The following is a 24,135-nucleotide window of genomic DNA, read 5'->3' on the forward strand; positions in this document are numbered from 1 at the left end:
ACACCTTTTAACAATATAAATCAAATACAAACCTGATGATTATTAACCTGAAATCTTTTTGGTTGCATTAATAGAGAAGCAAAACAATTAAAATATCATTTCAAAGAATAAGCTACATCTTGTTTGTGAATTTTCTTACTGCTCCCTAAAAGTGATCTAGACTTTAAATGGGAAGTCACATAAAAATTGTTGAAGGAGAAAATTTTGAACCACATCAAAAATTATAGGGAATTTTGAACACTTGATTCCAAGGCGAATTACATTTTGAACCAAATTACATTCTGCCAAGAAAGCAAATGTGCTGTACACACTGGAGTACAGAAAGGCAGGCTATTTCAGTTGAAATGTTGCCACTGTGCATAGAGACTATTCCTCTACATTAGAGGGATGTGGGAGGTCTGGGAAGAATTCAGTGGTTTAAATACTAAGTGGCAAAACAGTTCTGGCTTCTCTTCTGAAGGCTCTGGTGGGTAAAAAAGCAATGAGCTATGCTAAATACTTTTGCCTCCTGCTGTGCTCAGCAATACAGTTGTGGGAAAGAAGGATGATGTGGGGTAAATATTATTTGGTTAAAAGCATGCCATTTTCCAGTTAAATACGACAACAGAGCAAACTATTTTTTAAAAAGGTAGAGATGAAAAACTTGACACACACCCAGTTAATTTCTTAGGATTTCATCGATAATCAATGTTGGAGTCAGCCTGTGAACGTAGACTTTGTAACTTCATTATATTAAGTTGCCTCAGTGATGAGTTGAAGGCCACTGCATTATACAAATATTCAATTCATTTTTCTTCAAAAATAATTCACTGACATGTATGATTACTGCTTTTCAAACAACTATACTCCCAGCCAGTTTGCAACTCTTGCAAAAAGTTCTTAAAGGCTAGGCAAAGAATTCGTAGAAGATTCGAACATAAACTGTAGCTGTAACTGTGTTTGTTATCCATCCCTGAACCAAGATGGAAAATAAACTGGCTTGACATGATGTATCATTTATAAAGTAATGTTAGGTTGTCATATGTATACTTTTAAATGGCTATTGTTTTAATTATTTGCTTTAATGTTTCCAGTCATTAAGATACTAAGTGTATAATTTTTAGTCATTGCTTTTAACAAGATTGGATATCACACTTGACATTTTCTATCCCCAGGGATCTATTTCTTCCATGATTCCAGCAAACTGTTTTGCTGTGATAAAAGTAATTCTATGAGGAGCCATGTACTGATCGTTCCAGTTAGTATTTATTATCTTAGTTTGGACTTTCATCACAAATAAGATTTACTTTAGAAAATGGCTTTTCTGCATGATAAAAATGAAGATGACATTCAACAAGCTGTCTGCTGGAGCAGACTTCAAGTTAAGAATAGAGGATTTCTGTTAAGTCAGCAATTTGCAACTTAAATTTTATCATTGGTATATGGGTCTTTAGGAGAAGCTGCAAGACTGTATCAGCTTTTGTCAAAATATATGCCATCAAACATCAGTTACATTGGGAGGTATTTTGTGACCAAAACCAAAGAAGATGCAATGTACAAATACATTTGGGAAACCAAGATTTTCAAAGCCTTTAGTATGCTAATGTGCATGTAATAATCTCCAAGAGGGGGGTAAAATATGCAGAGCTTCCCAATCTTAATTAACCACATAATCTCCTTCTTTTACAAAGAATCTCTTTCAGAAGTAGTGATCTGAAGAACATACATAAGAAAATGCTGGATTATTTAAGCCACATTGTGATTTGAAAGCAAACATCAACCACTCTATTTAAATTTCACCTGGCTGCTATTTAGTACATTCTGATTTCAATTAGGGACAGTTCCCTCCTGCTCCACGGGATGCCATGATTAGGTTTTCTACTGTAGAGCTGGGTAAGTCGTCTCAGACACTCACAAGCTTGTATTATTTCTGCCCAGAGAATATGCTAAGTGTGAGTAAATGTAGGTTTATCATTTCAGAGCAGTAAGTTCCCAGATTGTATGAGTGAGAGAAAAAGGCAATTGGCCCTATGTCATAGAAGGTTTCTTTAATTTTTGAGTCGTAAATATCTGACTCTGTATTTGTCGACAACCGATTCTTCTTAATTTAGCTAGGGTATCTCAACAGTAGCACTCATGATGTTTTGGATTGGATCATTCTTTATTGTTGGGGGGAGGGGTGTCCTATTCATTTTATGATGTTTAAGAGCATCTTGGGCTTCAACTCACTGGATGCCTGTAGCACCTCCACGTCCATTTATGACAACTACCAGGGTTCCCAGAAATTGCCAAATGTCCCCTAGGGGACAATACTGACCCAGTTGCGAATCTCCTGAGTTGGTTTATTTCTATTTTTGGTTTTCCCATTTTGTCTTTAAGCGAAGCACTAATTCACTTAGTTCCTATCCTTCTGTTAATTCATTTAAAGATGTTTCTCTTTTTCTCTAATAGTTGCATCAACTTTGTTGGTTTGCTAATTCTTCCTTTTTATCTACATATTAATATTCTAGAATTTTATTAAAAGTTTTTTTCCCCCTTAATCTTACTGTTATCTATTACTTGGTTTCCTCTTGCCAGATTTCACTTTTTTGAAAGTCTCCAACTATTCAATTTACTTAGCATATTATTTTCTCTATCCTTTTTTAAAAGCAGTTAATCTTATACTTTAAAAATGTGCAGAGTCTAAATTGTTTTAAACATACCTAACATATGAAGTAATGATTTCAGTAACAGAACTTAAAAAGAAAACTAGTATCACAGAGGTTTCTAGTGTTATGAGCTATTTGACGTTCTTCCTTCTACTTTTCAAAACCAAACGAAAAAAACAAGCAAACTATTTCTTTTCATAGGCATGATTTAAATGGTTGGTTATTGGGAATACTTCCGTTCCTTTAGTTTGTCATTGAGTCCCTCCACAGGAAAGGAGGAAGTATTAATTTGATCCATCAGCACTTCACAATCTTTGAGACACTTTTATTTATGAGCAGCAGTGATTTACTATGCCATTTAGGCACCATTACTTGAGTACTTTCTATGAGGCAAAATCAGTGCTAAGTACTTGGCATATATTTAATCCTCATAAAACTCATTTGATCCTCATCAAAATACTGTGAGTAGTACTGCTATCCCATTTTACAGATAAGGAAACAAAAGTACAGTGAGGCTAACTCTCAAGTACAAGGTCAATCAGTTATTAAAGGCCAAGCCTTGGCACCAAATTCAGCTCTATCTGACCTCAAAACTCATGCTCTATTTTTAATCAGTAAAATTATAGAGATGAAGAAAGAGCACCTTCCCTAGATGATTACTCCAAATTTTACCTTAGACTATTTTCTATTTCTATGCCAAAATATTGCTGAACTACTTTTCCATCAGTTACATGCTCCCTTATCACCATCAGCTTGATAGTCAAAATTCTTTTGTGAAGCTAACCAACATGCAGTCTTTATGAAATGTATTAAGTAAGTCCTAAAGAATAAGAATTCCTATGAGTACAGTACTTGTCTCATATTTCTGCATTTTTGATTTACTAATTTGTACTTTGTTTAGTTTTGCTTTGCAAGTAGTACATTTTACTTGAGCACAGAAATTTCTTGTGATTAGAATCTCATTTTCTTTTGTCTCTAATAGCTGATGAATAACAGTTGGGCTATTGTTTGATAAAGACAATTTATACTAAAAAAACATAGGAGAGGGAACGAGCTTTCATTTGGAAATGCATTTGTGAATGTATTCTGCATATCTTTAAGAAATGTTTGAAATAATGCTATTAATTGTAATTCAACTGCCCAAAAGATAGAATGAAGTTGTACGACAGAGAAAGGTGATTTTGAAGTATGATGAGAGACCCTAGAACCTTCAGACCATATCCTCACCTCACAATGATAAAGTTCAGTTCCCAGTATCACTGCCCATAGGTCCTTCATCATGCTATTATAGGTCACTTCAAGCCATGTATTATTTATGTAGCTAAAAAGGACATGGTATTTGGTTTTCTCTTGTTCCAACTACTCCAGTGGAAAATGATCAGGTATAATATAGAAATTAATTTTCCTCACTGCACACTGTGGACAGATAACATTTATGAGAAACACTTGTAAAATACCAACCTTGCATTCACTTGTGTGCTTTCTGTGAGGTCCTTAATTTTCAATAAATCAGAAAAGGTCTGAATTTCTTCAAACTAATACTATTCTACAATATTATTGTCAAAAATATGTTTTTGTCCTATTTTTAGAAAACATGACCAGTCATAACCACAAAGGGACTCAGCCAACTGTGTCTACCTTTTAGCAGGTTTATATGCACAGAAATGTGCTGTGATGGAGCAACAAGAGCAAGGAGTCTGTGAAGAGTGAAAAAAGAAAGCTGATGGGAAATACTATCATTCTGAAAAGTCACCAAGCAACTAATCTCATCCAATTTGAACCTTTGCCTTTGAAGCATGAGCAGATGAGACCAAAGAGTTAAAGTAATTCAATGCTATCCTTTTTTCCCTTTTATTTTCACAGTACAATTTCTTTTCTTCCTTGAATTTTCTGTTTATTCATCCCATCTTATTCTTCAAAGAATTTTAAATGGCTCTTATTATTATTAACATTATTTACATGTTGAAGTATTTCAGTTCTTTGATTGTTTTCCCTCCAGTTTTACTGAGGGATAATTGACAAATAAAAATTGCATTCATTTCAGGTATACAAAATGATGATTTGATATTATGCATATACACTGTGAAATGATAACCACAATCAAGCTACTTAACACATCTATCAGCTCAAATACTTATCCTTTTTTGTATATGTGGTGAAAACACTTAGGATCTATTCTCTCAGCAACACTAAAGTTTCTATGTAATAACGAAGCAGTGAAAATAAATATCTGGCACATACTGGGCACTTTCTAGTCAATTTACAGTCTGTTGTCATTAAATTCTCACAAAATGTCTATGAGACAGATATTATCATCTTCATTTAACAAATGAGAAACTGAGCCCTAGAGTAACATTCCTAAAGTCATATTGGAGTAATTAGATGGCAGACAGGATTAACAAATGTGGCTGATTATAAAGCCAATACCAGCAATCACTACTCTAGGTTGTTTCCCTTACTGTATCCGTACTTCCAGGAATCATTCTTGTTTATCTTTTTAGGAAAGTAAAACCCATTTACACTTTCTCATTTAAAAAGAGCCTAACACACTGTTGCTAACTTTACCCCTCATTTCAGCTATCTTTTCCTACGGTGTGTTAGGGCCATGTCTATGTGAATGCATGTTTACTGTAGCGCCAGGAAATACAAAACATATAGAAGAACATACATAATTAGACCTAGTTCTGCTTGATTGAAATCAGATGCTTGAATTTTGAAGGAGTAATGAAATTTTGACAAACTACTTTCCTCACTTCAGTTCAGTCACTCAGTTGTGTCCGACTCTTTGTGACCTCATGGACTGCAGCACACCAGGCTTCCCTGTCCATCACCAACTCCCAGAGCTTACTCAAACTCATGTGATGCCATGCAACTGTCTCATCCTCTGTCGTCCCCTCCTCCTCCTGCCTTCAACCTTTCCCACTATCAGGGTCTTTTCCAATGAGTCAGTTCTTCATGAGGTGGACAAAGTATTGGAGCTTCAGCTTCAGCATCAGTCCTTGCAATGAACATTCAGGACTGGTTTCCTTTAGGATTGATTGGTTTGATCTCTGTGCAGTCCAAGGGACTCTGAAGAGTCTTCTCCAACATCACAGTTCAAAAGCACCAAATCTTGGGCACTCAGCCTTCTTTACAGTCCAATTCTCACATCCATACATGACAACTGGAAAAATCATAGCTTTGACTAGATAGACCTTTGTTGGCAAAGTACTATGTCTGCTTTTTAATATGCTGTCTAGGGTGGTCATAACTTTTCTTCCAAGGAGCAAGCATCTTTTAATTTTATGACTACAGTCACCATCTGCAATGATTTTGGAGCCCTCCAAAATAAAGTCTCTCACTGTTTTCCATTGTTTCCCCATCTACTGGCCACGAGGTGATGGGACCAGATGCCAAGATCTTAGTTTTCTGAATGTTGCATTTTAAGCCAACTTTTTCACTCTCTTCTTTCACTGTAATCAACAGCCTCTTTAGTTCTTCTTCACTTTCTGCCATAATGGTGGTGTCGTCTGCATATCTGAGTTTATGGATATTTCTCCCAGCAATCTTGATTCCAGCTTTGCTTCATCCAGCCCAGCATTTCGCATGATGTACTCTGCATAGAAGTTAAACAAGCAGGGTGACAATATACAGCCTTGACGTACTCCTTTCCCAGTCTAGAACCAGTCTGGTTTTCCGTGTCCAGTTCTAACTGTTGCTTCTTGCCCTGCATACAGATTTCTCAGGAGGCAGGCAAGGTGGTCTGGTATTTCCATCTCTATAAGAACTTTCCACAGTTTGTTGCGATCCATACAGTCGAAGTCTTTGGCATAGTCAATAAAGCAAAAATAGATGTTTTTCTGGTATTCTCTTGCTTTAATGATGACCCAAGAGATGTTGGCAATTTGATCTCTGGTTCCTCTGCCTTTTCTACATCCAGCTTGAACATCTGGAAGTTCATGATTCACATACTGTTGAAGCCTGGCTTGGAGGATTTTGAGCATTAGTTTGCTAGTGTGTGAGATGAGTGCAATTGTGCAATAGTTTGAGCATTCTTTGGTATTGCCTTTCTTTGGGATGGGAATGAAAACTGACCTTTTCCAGTCCTGTGGCCACCGACGAGTTTTCCAAATTTGCTGGCATATTCAGTGCAGCACTTTCACAGCATCATCTTTTAGGATTTGAAATAGCTTAAGTGGAATTCCATCATCTCTACTAGCTTTGTTTGTAGTGATGCTTCCTAAGGCCCATTTGACTTCGCATTCCAGGATGTTTGGCTCTAGGTGAGTGATCAGACCATCATGGTTATCATGGTTATCTTTTTTATATAGTTGTTTTGTGTATTCTTGCCACCTCTTCTTAATATCTTCTGCTTCTGTTAGGGCCATACCATTTCTGTCCTTTATTGCGCCCATCTTTGAATGAAATGTTCCCTTGGTATCTCAAATTTTCTTGGGGAGATCTCTAGTCTTTCCTATTCTATTGTTTTCCTCTATTTCTTTGCATTATCACTGAGGAAGGCTTTCTTATCTCTCCTTGCTATTCTTTGGAACTCTGCATTCAAATGGGCATATCTTTCCTTTTTCCCTTTGCATTTAGCTTCTCTTCTTTTCTCAGCTATTTGTAAGGCCTCCTCAGGCAACCATTTTGCCTTTTTGAACTACTTTCCTACATTTTAGCAAAATATTTTCATATTATTTAGTTAGCTGGTAACACTGATAAGAGTCAACAAATATCAAGGTTCTACCACTTACTAGCTGGGTAAGATATTTAACCCATTTATAAAAGGATTCTATTAGTTATCTACCTCTCGGGGTTGTGAGGATTAAATGGGTTAATGCTTTTTAGAATGAAAGTAAAAGTAGTTCAATCGTGCCAACTCTTTGCGACTCCATGGACTATACAGTCCATGGAATTCTCCAGGCCAGAATATGGGAGTGGATAGGCTTTCCCTGCGGAGAAGGCAATGGCACCCCACTCCAGCACTCTTGCCTGGACAATCCCATGGACAGAGGAGCCTGGTGGGCCACAGTCCATGGGGTCGCTAAGAGTTGGACACAACTGAGTGACTTCCCTTTCACTTTTCACTTTCATGCATTGGAGAAGGAAATGGCAACCCACTCCAGTGTTCTTGCCTGGAGAATCCCAGGGATGGGGGAGCTTCATGGGCTGCCGTCTATGGGGTTGCATAGAGTTGGACACGACTGAAGCGACTTAGCAGCAGCAGCAGCCTTTCCCTTCTCCAGGGGATCTTCCCAACCCAGGGATTGAACCCAGGTCTCCCTCATTGGAGGCGAATTCTTTACCAGCTGAGCCACAAGGAAAGCCCAGGAATACTGGAGTGGGTAGCCTATCCTTTCTCCAGCCAATCTTCCCAACCCAGGAATTGAACCAGGGTCTCCTGCCTTGCAGCTGGACTCTTTACCAACTGACCTATGACGTAAGCCCAGTGCTTTTTAAAGGCATACATAAAAGCTCAACAAGTATTTACTTATTTTCTAGATAGGCCATCCACTGTCTATCCATACTGTATTTATCTTATGGCTTAGGGCAAATAACTGATCTTTTAATTCACTCTTACTCACAAATAGTGGGTCCATGATATAAACTGAGAAGTTGGTTAACAAATATGATAAAGCATTTAATAAACCTCCAGTCTTAAAATAAAGTTCATGATTAGGATATTTTCAAATATTCTTCTTTATATCTGTTTCTTTGTCACTGAGTCTAATAACAGAGTGTCTCTAAATTTTAATTTTTGTCTTATATACCTAACTTTAAAATATGAATGAAGACAAAAGCACACAGTAAAAACTGTATTATATTTCTCCTCTGCTTCTCAAAATACTATCTAGACTCTTAAAATCATAACTCTGAACCTCTTTGAGTAAATAGGTAACTGGGAAGTTAATAGGTAGCAATGGAGGCTAAGTCCACAAACTGGAAGATAAGGATATTTGCAATGAAGAACTAAGTTGAACTGTAAGGCTAAAGGACTTATACAATGATTTTAAAATATTTCACAAGTGCTAACAAGTTAAATTACTCTCATTTTCAGAAAATATAAATTGTGAACTTTTTTTTTTTTGGCAATCAGGGTTTATTTTGTTATATACTTCAGCAGGATCAAGCATTTCATTATCATTATTTTTAAACCCAAGAAAATATTGTCACACTTGGGGATCCATATAATGGGACCATTTTATAAGTTAAATGAAGTTGTCATCAATTATTACTTATTAAGGGTTGAAGTTACTAATACTTGGGGCCTTTAGGGGATGGGCTGGGAGATTTATATAAACTCTCAGATCTCAGTACTAGGTTTGAGAGGGTGTCAAGTATTTGGTAGGGATAACTAGCATTGAGAAACCCTGGATGATGACTATTCATCATTTAAAACTCAGCATAAACGTCACTTGTATTTATGTGACTTCCCAGGAAGACACTGGGACTTCAAAGCCCATGCTACTGCAGCACTTGGTGCACTTTCCGCCTTACCTAAAGCTGCTGCGGCACTGCATCTCTTTGTTCTTTCCCTTTGGGCTATGGCTGCCTTCCAGGGAAGATTTATGTTTTACTCATCTTTGCATCCCCAGTGCCTGGCTGACTTTATACACACAACAAATATCAGCTGAATGCATTAACAGATAAATTACTCTTTGGGAATGTTATGGCCAGAAATTCATGTATGTGAGAAGTAGGTTTTATTACTTAAGATCTGATTTTAAAAAGGTAAATATACATTAAACTGCTAGTTACATGGAACAATTTTCCAGTCGTGCCAGGGAATCTCTGCTGGAGTATCTCTAAAGTAACTCTAAGTGAAAGTTCAGGCTATATTTCAGGTTCAAAATTAAAAAAACAAAAACAAAAACCACCTTCAAATCCAAAAATAAAAGAACTTTTGTTTTTACTTCCTTATTCCTCTTTTAAGTATATATACATTTATTTTCTCCTAAGTTGTTTATAAAAACATTTTAGGTATCTATAGGATATCTACATTTTCTAAAATTTAAATGATATTCTATTTTATTGGAAGAGGTATGATTTGTGGAACATGATAGCACTAGGTGCTTTAAACCATAGTCTGAAGGAACTAACAGTTCACAGCTATTTAAGTAAGGCCTTGGTAAACTATTTTTCATAAAGCTATCAATAATCAACTTTATCTAGTGACTATAATTTCCCCTTAAACATTCTTATCTACTTCAATACAAGTAGAAAACAGCCAGAAAATTCTGGGACATAAAAAAAGAAGAGTTGATATACATTTGTTTGAGCAAGCTCCAGGAGTTGGTGATGGACAGGGAAGCCTGACGTGCTGTAGTCCATGGAGTCACAACGATTTGTACACGACTGAGCAACTGAACTGACCGTCTATCTAATAATATATAGTCAATAAGTACTGTGGAATGAATGCAGAAAAATAGAAATCTCATGTGATGAGGCAGGAGTGGGGATAACGAAGATGGCAGGCAGAGGTTTACTGCAGAAGTTTACAATAGTGGAGAAAAGCAAAGGTGCAAATACCTTCAATTTATGACAGTTCAAAATAAGTGCCACCAGGGTTGTATAAATGAGGAGCACATGAAAAAACAGCACATGTACAGAGAGTAATATACAGCACGATAGGTAGGGTTCTATTACTTAGGATCGTTTTGGACAAAATTTTCCATACTTAATTATTACTCATTATTACCAAAAAAGCTGTAAGGAAATAGGGTGTCAGTTATAAAGTATGTGATGACCAATATTTTGGGACCACAGGAGGGAGGCATATGGCCATGGTGAACAAGTAAAGTAAGGCAGGTAAGTAGAAAGAGAAAGTTAAAAACAACTTTCTTTCTCTTCAGCTTCCACTGATCAAATCTGCACTTATCAGCAAGGATCCTGCCCTTCTCCTAAAACTGGAAAGCAAGGAGTACAGAATTCCAATTAAATCCATTCATTCTTGCAAGAGGACCACAGAATTTACTACTCTAACTTTAGGCAAATTTATCTGCAAATGGTTCAGCTAAACTATATCAATTCTGGGTTACTTTCTTGGTCATGCATGGAAAAATAGGAGTCAGATAAAAAAAAAATCCTGGGACATGGTAACTTTAGGCCCATCTTTGCTTTAAATATATTATGTCCTTTCTATTTAAAATCCACTCAAAATTTACCACTTCTTATAAAAAAAACAAAACAAAAATCAAGATGAAATTTTACCCAGAAAAGTCCATCTAAGATTTTTTTAATATCTGAGAAATACAGAAAGTTGATTTTAAGTAAGTTATGTTAAGTATTGATTAAAAAAAGAAAAAAAACCTCTTGAACTACTTCAGTTTGGCAACCTCTGATATACAAAAATTACATGTGATTCAAAAAGGTTTCTATGTATTGTTAAGTTAAAACACTGCCTTTGGAAGGCAATTATTCTTGCTTACCTTTGGAAAATTTAGAATAAATTTTAATGTCATGCCTTATATTGTTGAGATTCCACTTGGAAGCACACAACAGAAACAGATCAATTACAAAGATTCAAAAGCTCTCAGGTAATTTTTGCAACCGAAAAGCCGAGGAAAAAAAATTGAGATTCCCATACCAGACAAACTCCTTCATCAACGTAAGAGAAGACTTCTTACCATAAGTTGGGGTGCTTTCTCGTCTTCCTTGACTACTTGATCTTCCCTTCTCATATTCGTAACAATACAAGACAGTGTCTTCCTCAACAATATTAAACCTCTTTCGATATTCTTGATCCAGAAATGAGTTTGGTGATTCAGATCCCTTATGCACTGGCTTGCCCACCATGTGTCCTCTGAGGTCTTCACAAGGAAGGTTTCCTTTTTCATCCCTAAAGAAAGGGTAAAGGAGAAGGATGTCGGGAAGTGTTAGGGAGGTAAAATGGCAGAGGGTTTAAAGTAGTAATAATATCCTTCCTGTATATCTTCTGATCTTTCCAAACTTTCTTTGATGTTTATAGGGCAATTTTTAATTATTCCTATTTTGCAGGGGGGAAAAAATGCCAAGACTCAGAGAGGTTGAATGACTAGCCTAAAGGTTACACAGGTAATAAATGACACTGCTAGACATGGACCCTGGATAATCTAACTCCTGCTCTAGTTGATGTTCACCATACTATGGCATATAAAAGCAATCATCTCAGCACATAAATTGCTTTTACTGCTTAAGAAAATAGGTATAATATTAACAATGCTAACAATATAGGCTTCTTCTGCCAGTTCATCTAACTGATTCATGGTAATATTTGCACTGCTTAAAAACAAAGATGTATTTAAGAACTACCACCTCTGTGAGGATACTGTGACTTTAAGAACCAAGTTAGCACTATATAAACTGGTATTTTAAGAATTTCAAACAGTTTGTTATTAATAAAATAACCTTAGTGTAAAGAATTACACTCTGTATTTAAACGGTATATGTCTAATTTAATAGTAAAAAAGATATGTTCCTGGAACTCATTCAAAATGGATATATCAAAATTTCATTACATATTAGCAACATTTCTTAGGGAGAGAGGGTGGAGAAACTTGATCATATACAGAATTTAAGAATGGGATTTAAGATGATGACAAGTTGATTTTTTCTTCTATAGGATTCTGAAGAGAAGAATCTCTAATAATTTATGAGATCCCTAAAACTCTTACTCACACAAAGTATTCATCACACAGCCCAGGAAATTGGACCCATAATGAGTGGTGTTTCAGTAGAAATAATCCATTAAGGATTAGTTAAAATGAACTTTGTTTATCTTATGATAATTTCACTAACCAGCTACGAAATTTTTATTAGAGCAGCTCACATTCTAGAACATGACTATAAATGCAAATGCAATATTTCTTTCTTCATGGATCATTAATTTTATTTCTTCCAAGTTCTATTCCCAGTTCTACCCTAAACAGAACCATGAATCCTATCAAACCAAATAAAATTTAGCTTTATGTTAAATGCCAAGGGTGAAATCTTAACTCTACAGAATAAACTGAATTAAAACAGAGAAAAATACCAAATTTTAATTGACTTACTAAGTCTTATGAGATGGTGATGAGCTTATAAATATAATGTCAATTCTAAAATATGAGTTTCAGCTCAGCAAAAATACTATACTATTACACTACAGTATACTATATCTCAGGTATACGTTGGGTTTGTCCAAATGAAGAGAACAATATTCTTATTATTTGAACTACGTAGAAAGTAGTAAATAATATTCAAGAAGGAATCAGCAAGCTGGCACTCCTTAATTTTTTTAAATAAAAGTGTTGCTGCTTACCAAATTATAACTATGAAAGTCAGTTCTTAAGAAGAAGGAAACATAAAACCCAGGCACATGTATTTTCGGCTAGCTAAAAACTTTTCCTGAACAAATTGCCTGGCACTTTTTGTTAAGTCAGACCTCTAGCAAAAAGAAACTGACACTGCAATTAGCTTGGAAACAGCCCTAATGAACCTGGGGCACTGGAGGTTATGCTTCTTTATAAGTGGGCAGATGTTTCTATCAGTCCTGTGACATGAATATTAATGTAGCTGAGATCAGAGGGTGATTCAATTCTCACCACACTCTCTTTATAGGGATACACCCTGTGGTAGAAAATGGGAAGGGCTGGTATTCCTTATTCTATTGTGATATGAAAGAGGGGCCTTATGCCAACAAAGAAGATTTATTAGAAATGTCTATATGAAATGCATATAATAAAGCTAAATTAAGTATAAACCAAAACCAAACTTTACAGTAGAATTAATTGATACATGACTTGCATATACAAGTGTGTGTGCCTATGAGTATATGTACTCATATTCTGCATTCTGTCTTTTCATTCAGTTGTGTCCGACTCTTCATGACCCCGGGGACTATACAGTCCATGGAACTCTCTGGGCTGGAATACTGGAGTGGGTAGCCTTTCCTTTCTCCAGGGGATCTTCCCTACCCAGGGATCAAACCTGTGTCTCCTGCATTGGCAGATGGACTCTTTACCATCTAAGCCACTAGGGAAGCCCTATACAGCTATCAGTTCAGTCACTCAGTCCTGTCCAACTCTTTGTGACTCCATGAACCACAGCATGCCAGGCCTCCCTGTCCATCACCAACTCCCAGAGTTTACCCAAACTCATGTCCATTGAGTCAGTGATGCCATCTAACCATCTCATCCTTTGTCGTCCCCTTCTCCTCCTGCCTTCAATCTTTCCCGACATCAGGGTCTTTTCAAATGAGTCAGCTCTTCGCATCAGGTGGCCAAAATATAATAAACCTACGCTTTTGCTCTAAAAAGTGTTTAAGGGAATCGATGAAAAGCTAGAGCACTGCTTCATTGTACTATCTTTATATTTGCACTGCTTCATTGTACTATCTTTATATTTAATAGCTCATAGTAAAATTAATGAGATAAATTAGTACTTAAACTTCATAGTTGTGTAAGAATTAGAAATCCTTAGTTTTCAAGATAAAATAAAGAATTTTGGTTAAGTATGAAAGTTCACTATCTACTTTGATAATGAAATTGTATATAGTCATATAATAAAAAATGGACTAAACCTCACTCACATCATATATATGAGTGTTTTCCCTCTCAGTGAAAAAGTCACTTTTGCGATCACATTCTTTTACCGGAATAAATGTGTTTGAAGAATGATAATCACATGGAGAAAAGTCTACTTAATGTGACAATCATTCCTAGCATTTTTAAGGTTTTTTGGTTTTAAGATGAGAAAGCTTTTATTATTCACAATTCAAATTATCACCGAAATGCCTATCCTATGAAGACAAATGTTTTTAATGTAAGAAAAAAAGAAATGCTTAGATGAGTTTAATTAGATAAATCTTTCATCATGAAAATAAGGGGGAAAATGCCATGGCTGTAACTATAAAAGAATGACAAATGCAAAAACTTTTATGACTATAACTTCAAGTGAAATTAGAAAATGCTGATAATTTATACGAGGCTGTGGTACAAAGGGACTCTGATATATGTATTTTCTAACTGATATATCAAATGACTGTGTGACTAGGTAACTACTAATTTGACTCAGAATACAGTTAGAACATTCTGTTAAATTACACGCTAGACTAAGAATCAATTAAAGTGAGAGATGAGACTCTAATTATGAATTTTCCTGAAAAGTATGGAGCATTCAAGCAGTACTACCAAAACAAGTACTATGGTGTTAATACTTCAGTCTCTTACATTCTCCTGTTTTTGTAAATAGCATATTTAAAGCTTTTTATTGACTTCAATCTATTGCCTTCATATCTGCACCACAGATATGGAGGACATATCTATATTCTTGGAGGACAGAACTATATTCTTTAACACTCTTGTCTTCTGAAATACATTTTAAATATGTTGTCTAGGAAATATTGTCTTTACTACAAGTTCCTCCCTATCCAAGAGAAAAGGAAAGGACATAAAAAAACTGCAGAGATTTGCTAAAAATAGTTTTCTGAGTTTATCTGGACATGTGGCACTCTGACAAATAAGGTCTTTTAAATAATCATTTGTCCTGAATAAAATCTTTCCAATGAAAACAAGCCAAAAGAGGCATTTCCTATTTGAAATACACATGCTTTTATTGTTCCTTTTACAGGAATATTTTCAAAGTCCAACACTACTTTAATTAAAATTCAACTTACAGTTGACTAGGATATCGAATGAATCTGTACAACTGATTGTAAATCAAACATAAGAGTACAAATTATATATTAGTAAGATTTTTGAAACACCAGCTTAACAAATTATATCTTCTCACAAACCATCTTCTCACAACATTTAATTTTAAAAAAGACCTTAAATGTTTTTTAAAATTGGCTGTAGTTTTATTACTAGATGACAACACAGGATTTGCAGACATGCCATGTTGTCATGTAGCATTTAGATTGTTAAATGTCAGTAGCATCATAGCCAATAGAATGAAGCATTAGATGTATTAAAGAATAATGAAAAGTAATTAAAAAGAGGAATTTCCATGCTTTGATTTAATAAAGAATTTTAATATTAAGTATAGCTTGAAAACATGAGACATTAAATTATTGTTTTTGAATGACTGCACAACTAATTTAAAAACTGAATCAAATACTTTGTGATTGGTATTAATTATCTCCATTTAGTGCTGGCCTTTTCCCATAATTTTTGTATTCCACAGGCTGGAAACCAGAATGCTTTTGGACAGAATGCATGATGGCACAGAATTATATTCTTCCACCTGCCAGGAATTTCAAATAGGAATTTGGAACATGAAATAGAGATAGAGCCTCCAGAAATCTGAAAATAGGCTTTAAAAGCAACTCATTCTCTTGCAAACTCTTTCTACTTTCTGAAAGAAACATTAATGAACTAACCAAGTGGAAACTGTAGATACAGAGGTATTGGGGGGAAAAACACTCTCTCTCTCTCATTATCATCCAAGAAAAAAAAAATCTTCCTAATTACATACATTTAAGAAGGCATAAAAGTTACCTGTAACTTTCTCATTTAGAGAAAAGTATGGAATGCTCCAAAGTAACCTCAGATTTCTTTTCTTTGTCAAAGAGCCTCACTGATTTTTTTTCACTTACTAAAATAATTCTAAATTGTTACTTTTATATTAGTTTCCTATTATTTCCTATTATATGAGATAATGTTTATATAATATTTAATGTAGAGTATTTAATACAAATCATGGTTATTGTTATTACTAACTAGAGTACAAGTCTCTATGTTGTTTAGTTGCTAAGTCATGTCCAGCTCTTTTGTGACCCCGTGAACTGCCAAGCTCCTCTGTCCATGGGATTTCCGAGGCAAGAATACTGGAGTGGGTTGCCACTTCCTCCTCTGGGGGATAATCCCAACTGAGGGATTGAACCTGCATCTCCTGCACTGGCAGGAGGATTCTTTACCACTGAGCCACCTGGGAAGCCCACAGTCTCTATAATGTAATGTTTTTTTTTTTTTTTCCAGAATGTGCTCAGAATTCTTAACTGAGAAAATATTCAAGGTGTTCCTTGAGAATTTACTTCACAGTTTTCATGCACTGAGGTCAGTCTTTGGCTGGAAGCTACACAGAACAAAATGATGGTTAGTTTGATACCTGGGAATATATGGTTCTGCAGGAGGAGGGGGGATGTAGAGATCCTGAAGGGCAGAACTGTCTCTTTTGGTGGGTGTACTGATGGTGCTGGAAGGCGTGGCAACGCTGCTTGTGGGACTTCTAGGTATAAGAGGCTGGTTAAAATGAAAAAGAAAATACATACGCACACAAACAACACACAAACAACAACAACAACAATGACACATAGTTATCATTTTTAAGTGATCTATTTCTACAAAGTTTTTGAACTTGGCTGAAATCAAGAAGTATGTTATTTAGCACATGGATATTCCTTTGAATCTTCAAAAACAAACAGATTTCCATTTAGTTCCTAACTCACCTTATTGTGTGGCATAATCAGTTAAAGCTATTTGTAAGGTAATAATATCACGCAGTGTTTCATAATGGAGAGATCTATCTCACAGTTAGAAACTTATTTGAATTTGGTTTGTTAGAATCCCACTTTTGAAAGAAAGATAATAAAGACTAACTTCCAAAAGAATGAGTTCAGTTATATCCTGACTGATTATACAAGAAAGATTATTTCAGATCTTTTCCCAAAAGAGATGCATTATACTCCTAAGTCAGTAGAAAGTCACAGATTCTCAGAAAATGTTACAAAAATAGAGTATGAAAGGCTAATATGAGAATATTCCCTAGGAAAATGTACTTCTTCCATAAACAGTACTGTCTTCTCAAAGTCATTTTATGGTACATCTTCAAAAGTATGGTGATTAGTGTGACACAATCATTTCACTTGTCATAGGCACACACATTTACCATTGCTTAAAATAACTTTTAATTGTATATCTATAGATCTTATTTTCATGCCTGCATTTACCTATTAAATAATTTTTTTTTAATTAAGATATTCTATTTACTGAATTAAGCAATACATCAGGATGCATTAACTTATGAACACTCCCAATTCTAAGCATCACAGCATTTGGAAATGATATTGTGGTTTGAGAAATTAAAGTGAAACTAAAATTCACACATGTTCATCTTACAGATATCTGACTGATTAGCTACATATACAATAACATTGAGAAATAAGAACTTCAATGTAATTGCAAACAAAAATGATGATCACAAAATGAGCTGCATCTTCACATGACAAGATGTTGCCATTTCAGCCAGTATGAAAACACTTTTAGGATAGCTGTATATAGACCCATAGTTCTATTACTTTAACATGTATTGCTTGACACTTAAAAAATGGCACAGTACAACTATTTTATATTATGACAATATTTTTGTACAGATAAACAAAATTTGTTCAAAAATCCAAGCATAAACACAATGTACAATGTAGGTCCCTGGGGCAGGCTACATAGTTTATGGCTCAGTTCATGGTTTCTGACCTTCCTTTTTACACAGCTCACCTTAATAGCTTGAAATCACACATCCTGCCAAAATGACGGTTAAGTTTTAATCTATGTGAAATAGAAATTAAAGAAAGAGAGAGAGAAGGGAAAAATAATTGATAATTTATTTTGGGATTCTAGAATACTTTATCTTACATGATATTTAAAAAGTCTGAAAGTTGACATGTCGAAGAATTTTGATCTATTTTGAAAGCATACGGTAAAGGCTATGCTGTTTAACTACATTTAAATATGCTGACTTTGGAATAGCACTAAGTTAAACTATGTGTGTCTTTTAGAAACAAAAATTTTGGCAATGGGAAATCCTGAAATTTATATAGGTAATCAGGAGTTGCCCGTACAGATGAACACCATGAAGCCTGAGGAAATAAAGAATTAAATTCTTTCTAAGAATGTATTACAAGTCTCTCCAATAGATCTTTCAAAGATAGGATCTTTAGGTTAAGTGTGATCTGTAATGTGACTGTTTACAAATTTTTCCTGTCAGGATATCTTATTATTAAATACAAATGACACTAAACAACAAATCTAAACAAAATTTCATAATTATAGAAATGTAAAGAAAACATTCATTAAACAGTACATTACTTGCCAACATTTTCTATAACTGATGCACTGTGAGAGAAAAACGTATATTCAGTATGCTTTTTAAATGCTCTAATATGCTCTTATTTTAAATTATCTTTAACACTATGAGTGAACTTAAAAACAAGTTCTAAAAACATAACATTAAAAAAATAATCTAAACATTTTTTATTCTCTTTCTTCTTTTCTAGGATTACTACTTTAATTCTGGAGACTTTTCTCCTTTTATTTTACCATCTGTAGAACTAAAGATAATTTCTCTTGGTATCTATCCCTGTCCTCCCCAAACAAAGAGGTAGGAAGGAAGGAAAAAAGGAGTAGTATTAGTCAGTGATTACAAGTGAAGTGTGAGGTAAGGACCAATAAAAGTATTTTCTTCTGCCTGGACTGTTACAAGGATTGTCTATTTAGGGTACCTGATCTTTCTCCTTCCAGGAACTTTAAATATTAGTCATGTCAACTTCCTTCAAATTGATATTTTCTATAGGTTTCTATTTTTAGCACAGATATGCTATTAATGTTCTCAGCACAGTTAAACTAGCAAAAATGTAGAAGAAAAAGACAGATATACTTAAACAAATAACAGGTTTGATTGTCTCAGCTGGTTCAATTAATTCAAGTCATTGAAAAAAACAACTTATACTTTCAGAGAAATAAGAAATTAGTTGATTCAGTTAACTCTACTTACTAGTTATTTTATAACTGGTAAATCATAGAAAACATTTAAATTGGGGTATCATGCTGATATCTAGCTAATTAAATCAGTATGCCTTGTACTAAGTATAAGACACATGATAAATAAATTTATTCAGTATATTTTTGTCAAGCTAATTCAAACTAAAAAGTAAACATTATTCTTGCGAATATTTTAAAGAAGACATTAAGCAATGGAAAAATAAAGTATGGCAAAATAGAATCTCCATGGGAAAATGGAAATAGCTACTTAACCCCAAAGGAAATTTGTGATAATTTATAACGCCTTTAAAAAGCTCTAAGTTAGGACAAGAATTGAAACGTTACAAAATATAAATGACAAAAGAATGAAAATGGCATTAAAGAACATTAGAAAGATAGGCAAAATATGACTAAATAAAGCACAGAATAAATGATGCTATTAGTTGAAATTATCAGTGAGAAATTCCTAGGTGTAACAAATGCCATTAAAATTATACCTACCACCAATAACTATCTAATACACACACAAAGTGGAAAACACAGCTTCCCTCAATCAAAAAGTTCTCTCTGGATTTAATTCAAAATAGACATATGCCTGAATTCAGACAAAAACCTAAGTATGTGAGTATAATAATGCAGAAGGATAGTTTTTCCTACCTTGGTAACATTTACTTTAATAATTTCTTCATAAAATAGTATAAGGAAAGTAGTTTACCATTGTACCATAAAGAATTTCCAATTTAAGGGAAAAAAGTAGAAATAAAGGATAATATTTTTTTAAATTGTTCCACTTTGCTATTTTGACTCTTTCTCTTATAATGGGAAAATCTGCATAGGAAGAAAATTAAGAATTATTATCACTTATGGATAAAATACAAGGGTATTTTAGGACTGCATCTTGTAACTCAAGCAAGCATGAAGCTTCAGTATAACTTGATCCACTTCGGTATGCAATCAAGCATGACATGGATCCATCTTGGATTCTATCCAAGTGGGTTTATTTTCTGAAAGGACCTTTCCACAAAATTCATTTTTCATATCTCAATAGTTCTAATGACAAAGCTTTCCTTCCAGATTCAATGAAGCTCCAACAGGAAGAACATATTTTGCACACATACTGTTACTCTTCTGAAAGAGATCTAGGACAGATTTTTGGGGGCACAGGCATGCATATTTTGAAATATCCAAATCGTGAATAAAATGGTCATATATGCCTCTCTTCAAGTATGCAGTTATAACCTTAGTCAATTAGTGATGTTACTACTATGAACAGGACTCAGAAGTATATTATATTACGTACACATACATTTCTCATATTGTCAGTCTGAACTCTATAAATACCTTTAAACTGTATCCCAAAATATGGCACGGCACAAATCTTCCTCTGAATCATGAGTGATGAATTTAGTAAAAAGATCCTACTCCTCCAGTTTAAACATCATTTGGAGGCTGTGATTAGTATAAACTAAAATTTTCAGCTTTTGTAAGGGATCACTGAAATCTCACTTTAAGTCCTCTGATGGCTCAGGGCCTTTCCTTGTTAGAGATTCTAACATCTCTAAGGTAACTGAGCACATCTGGAAGGCATTAATGTACCTCTGAAAACCATACGGCCTTAAAGACTATGAGAGAAGAGCGGCTATACCTAAAAAACTGCAGTTAAAGTTAAAGGTTTTATTGGAAACATTTTACAAATTAAGAACTCCTGGCAAGCATATCTTAATTTAGTTGTCCATCTATCTGGTAAGTGACCCAGCTTTCATAGAGCTATATAAAGACTTGAATGGAATCAATGACATAAAGACTGCCCCAATGTTAAAAGATGAAAATGGTGCATTACACATTATGCAGTTATCTGTAGAACTCACTAATGCAAATATCACAAAGAGTTTGCTTTGTCTTCCAGAGGGAAAATACTCATTGGAATATGAGTGATTACATCAAGTAGAAAACCTGGCCATTAATTTTCTTCACTCTTGGGAATAAGTACAGACTCAACTGGAACACAATACCCCATTATTTTAGCACAGAACATTCACACAAGTCCTTAGTTCAAACACATTTTTATTATAATTCCAATACAAGTACCAGAATATTGTTTTATGTTAGCAACTCTGAGATATCTAAAGAAATGCTCCAGAGAAAATGTATTCTGGATTTTGGGAGGCAAGAAGTTGCAAACAATCTTGTAAATTTCTTGATCATATAAAGAATACTAGATCTAATTTGGAAAATTATTGGGCATAATTTTTCCTGGGTAAGATTTTCTTAAGTATTCAATGATTTGAAAAGAGTCTAAGTAAGAGAAACACATGTATTCTAAATTCTCCCACTCTGTATTTTTCTCAGCTTTTTCTAAAATACAAATTTATAAATACAAAAGACTTGAGTCTTCTTCTTAAAGCATGTAATCTTCTCTTTCTTATCAGACTACAAAGAAAAAAACATTTTTTTTCAACCACAGATTTGATCAGGAAGCTGTATCTATTTAAGTTAAAAACAGATCTATGGGCATAAAATTATGTACATGATTATATAACACACAAATAATATACACTTTAGAGTCACATCAAAAAATGGCTTTTTCCAATTAATCATCAAAATTTGCACACTACTGAAACTACCACTAGGGTATTTATGCTGTCCACTCTTATGGGCATAGTTAACACTGCAACATTAAAACTGAGCTTCCAATTTTTTCACCTTACACTATACATTATTTTTACGATATTAACTAAAGAAAGAATAGGAAGCTAAAGAATAGAAAAACTAAAAAATAATTTTTTATATTAGGTGATTATTTGTAGTCTGTGTTAACATTTTGAAAGCATTTGGTTGAAAACCACAAATGTGATTTAGATCCTTTAATTAATTTGCTTAAACATTGGTGAACAAAAATCTGATGTGACAATTGCTTGCAGCTATTTACTAACTTGAGCATGTGAAACATGTAATTGTTTCTGCCTCCCAGTCAGCACAATTACATTTTTAGTTAAAACTTACTTTCTTCTCTAGTGTCATATCTAATATTAGTTACCTTCCTTCCTCCAAAACATGCTTTTAAAGCAAAATTCTCAGAAACATATAAACTTTGCTTCTAATGTTTCTTTGGCCACCCCATCCTATAACTTTGATATTAAAATAAATTTTATTATTGCTTATGTTTTTATTTTTACAGTGACTTCAACCATTCATATTCCTATGTATTTGAGATGTAACATTATCAGTGTTCTTCAGTCGCTACACCAGTTGATAGACAAAACTGACTACTACGACTATTTGCTTTCCATTTCTTTCTGCGCAAATGTATTTAATTTAAATATCCTGTAAAAATGGCATCAAGGTAATGCTAAGCAATAACATTTAAAGTGAAAAGCACAAAAACCACACAAAAAATTATCACTTCAATATAAAAGACTTATGGATTAGAACAGTCTAGGAGCAATTCTAACGATACAGCTTGATAACATTTTACATTAAAAATGTCTAATGAAACCTGTATCAGTAAATCGAATTCCAGCACTGATTTTAGTGATTATTTTTGAGATGCATTTTCACCAAAAAAAAAAAGTTGGGTTCCTAAATGTTTAAAATTGTTGATTCCCAGTGATGATTTCAATCAATATTCTCACCAGTGTCCAGCTAATTCTCCCATACATCTCTTTTAAGAAGAAAACAATACCACTCGTGCAAGCTGGTGACCTATGCACGCTAATTTAAGATGACAAACATCAAAAAATATACACTGAGATTTATCCATAATTCCCCAGGATTTTTTCATTCAATTTCAAGGACTTGACCATAAGCAACCACCATGCTTACCAAAATCCAGGACATTAGTAGAGGGTGCTACTAAGGACATGTTGTAAAAACAGTTCTCAGAAAGCAAGGAATTGTTAGTTTTGCTTTCTCAGAATAAAAGATTCTACCTCAGGTAGACCATCTCTACTATATATAAATGGGTGCAGATGACAACAAATTCAATTCCAGATTAAATCTGCTTGTAGTATTTGACTAAAATATCTTTAAGTCTTTCAGTTCTATTGCAAAATATTTGAGAAATCAAGTTTAACAAGAGTTGCCAAATTTCATGAAATGTACTAATGAAATTGCTCTGTGAGCATGAAGTTGAATTGTATGCTTTTGCTTATTTGGCTATAATTCCACAAATGATTTTCAAAAGAAAATCCAGATTAAAATTTGTCATTGGAGTTAATTAATAATAGAAGCTACTATTCGTTTTAGAACTAAAATGACTTTTATTAAAACATGTGTATTCCTCAAAAATCTTCTACCTTAAGGTAGATAAGGTTATATTTTAGTTGTGCAGGTACAAATTATTTCCTTACTAGTTTAAAAAATAATTATTCCTTTGTTAGAATGAAGTTGTTCTCTTCATGAGAGGCATGTATTAGCATCTAGCTCCAAACTACACAAATTTTGCTATACTTTATCTGAAAATGCTAAGCCTGGTATCATAAAAGAAAAAGATGAAATGTACATATTGAGGTTAAATATATGCCACAGATTGTTTCTTTTTGTAAACTCTATTTGAAAAAATTCTTAATAGACTATTGGTATACCCTATGAAGAAATAACCTAATGTCCAATTCTTCAGGCTTGAACATGCAAATTTGTATTCAGGTGAGTTAATGGGCATTTTGGCTCCAACACACCAGAAGCAGGACTACAGTAAGAATGGCACTTATGTCTGCACAGGGTACTGTTGCTACATTAAGCACTTAAGTTTCACATATGAGGTCCTTTCTTGGCCACTAGGAAAAATATGTAGTCTCAGGCAAAGTTACAAAGAA

At 34.2% G+C, this 24,135-nt stretch overlaps 1 protein-coding gene across 5 annotated transcripts in view; it reads right to left on the reverse strand.

Annotated features, from left to right (window-relative positions):
• Positions 1-24,135, reverse strand: part of CNKSR2 (connector enhancer of kinase suppressor of Ras 2) — a 283,532-nt gene that overhangs the window by 101,375 nt on the left and 158,022 nt on the right. For all 5 annotated transcript variants that reach the window (XM_018043877.1, XM_018043876.1, XM_018043878.1 and 2 more), the window contains 2 exons: positions 16,674-16,807; positions 11,234-11,445 (listed from right to left, as the gene is read on the reverse strand). In XM_018043877.1, the coding sequence (XP_017899366.1) occupies positions 11,234-11,445; positions 16,674-16,807 (346 nt within the window). The remainder of the gene's footprint in view (positions 1-11,233; positions 11,446-16,673; positions 16,808-24,135) is intronic.

The sequence above is a fragment of the Capra hircus genome (assembly GCF_001704415.2).
Source record: "Capra hircus breed San Clemente chromosome X unlocalized genomic scaffold, ASM170441v1, whole genome shotgun sequence".
Taxonomy (NCBI): domain Eukaryota; kingdom Metazoa; phylum Chordata; class Mammalia; order Artiodactyla; family Bovidae; genus Capra; species Capra hircus.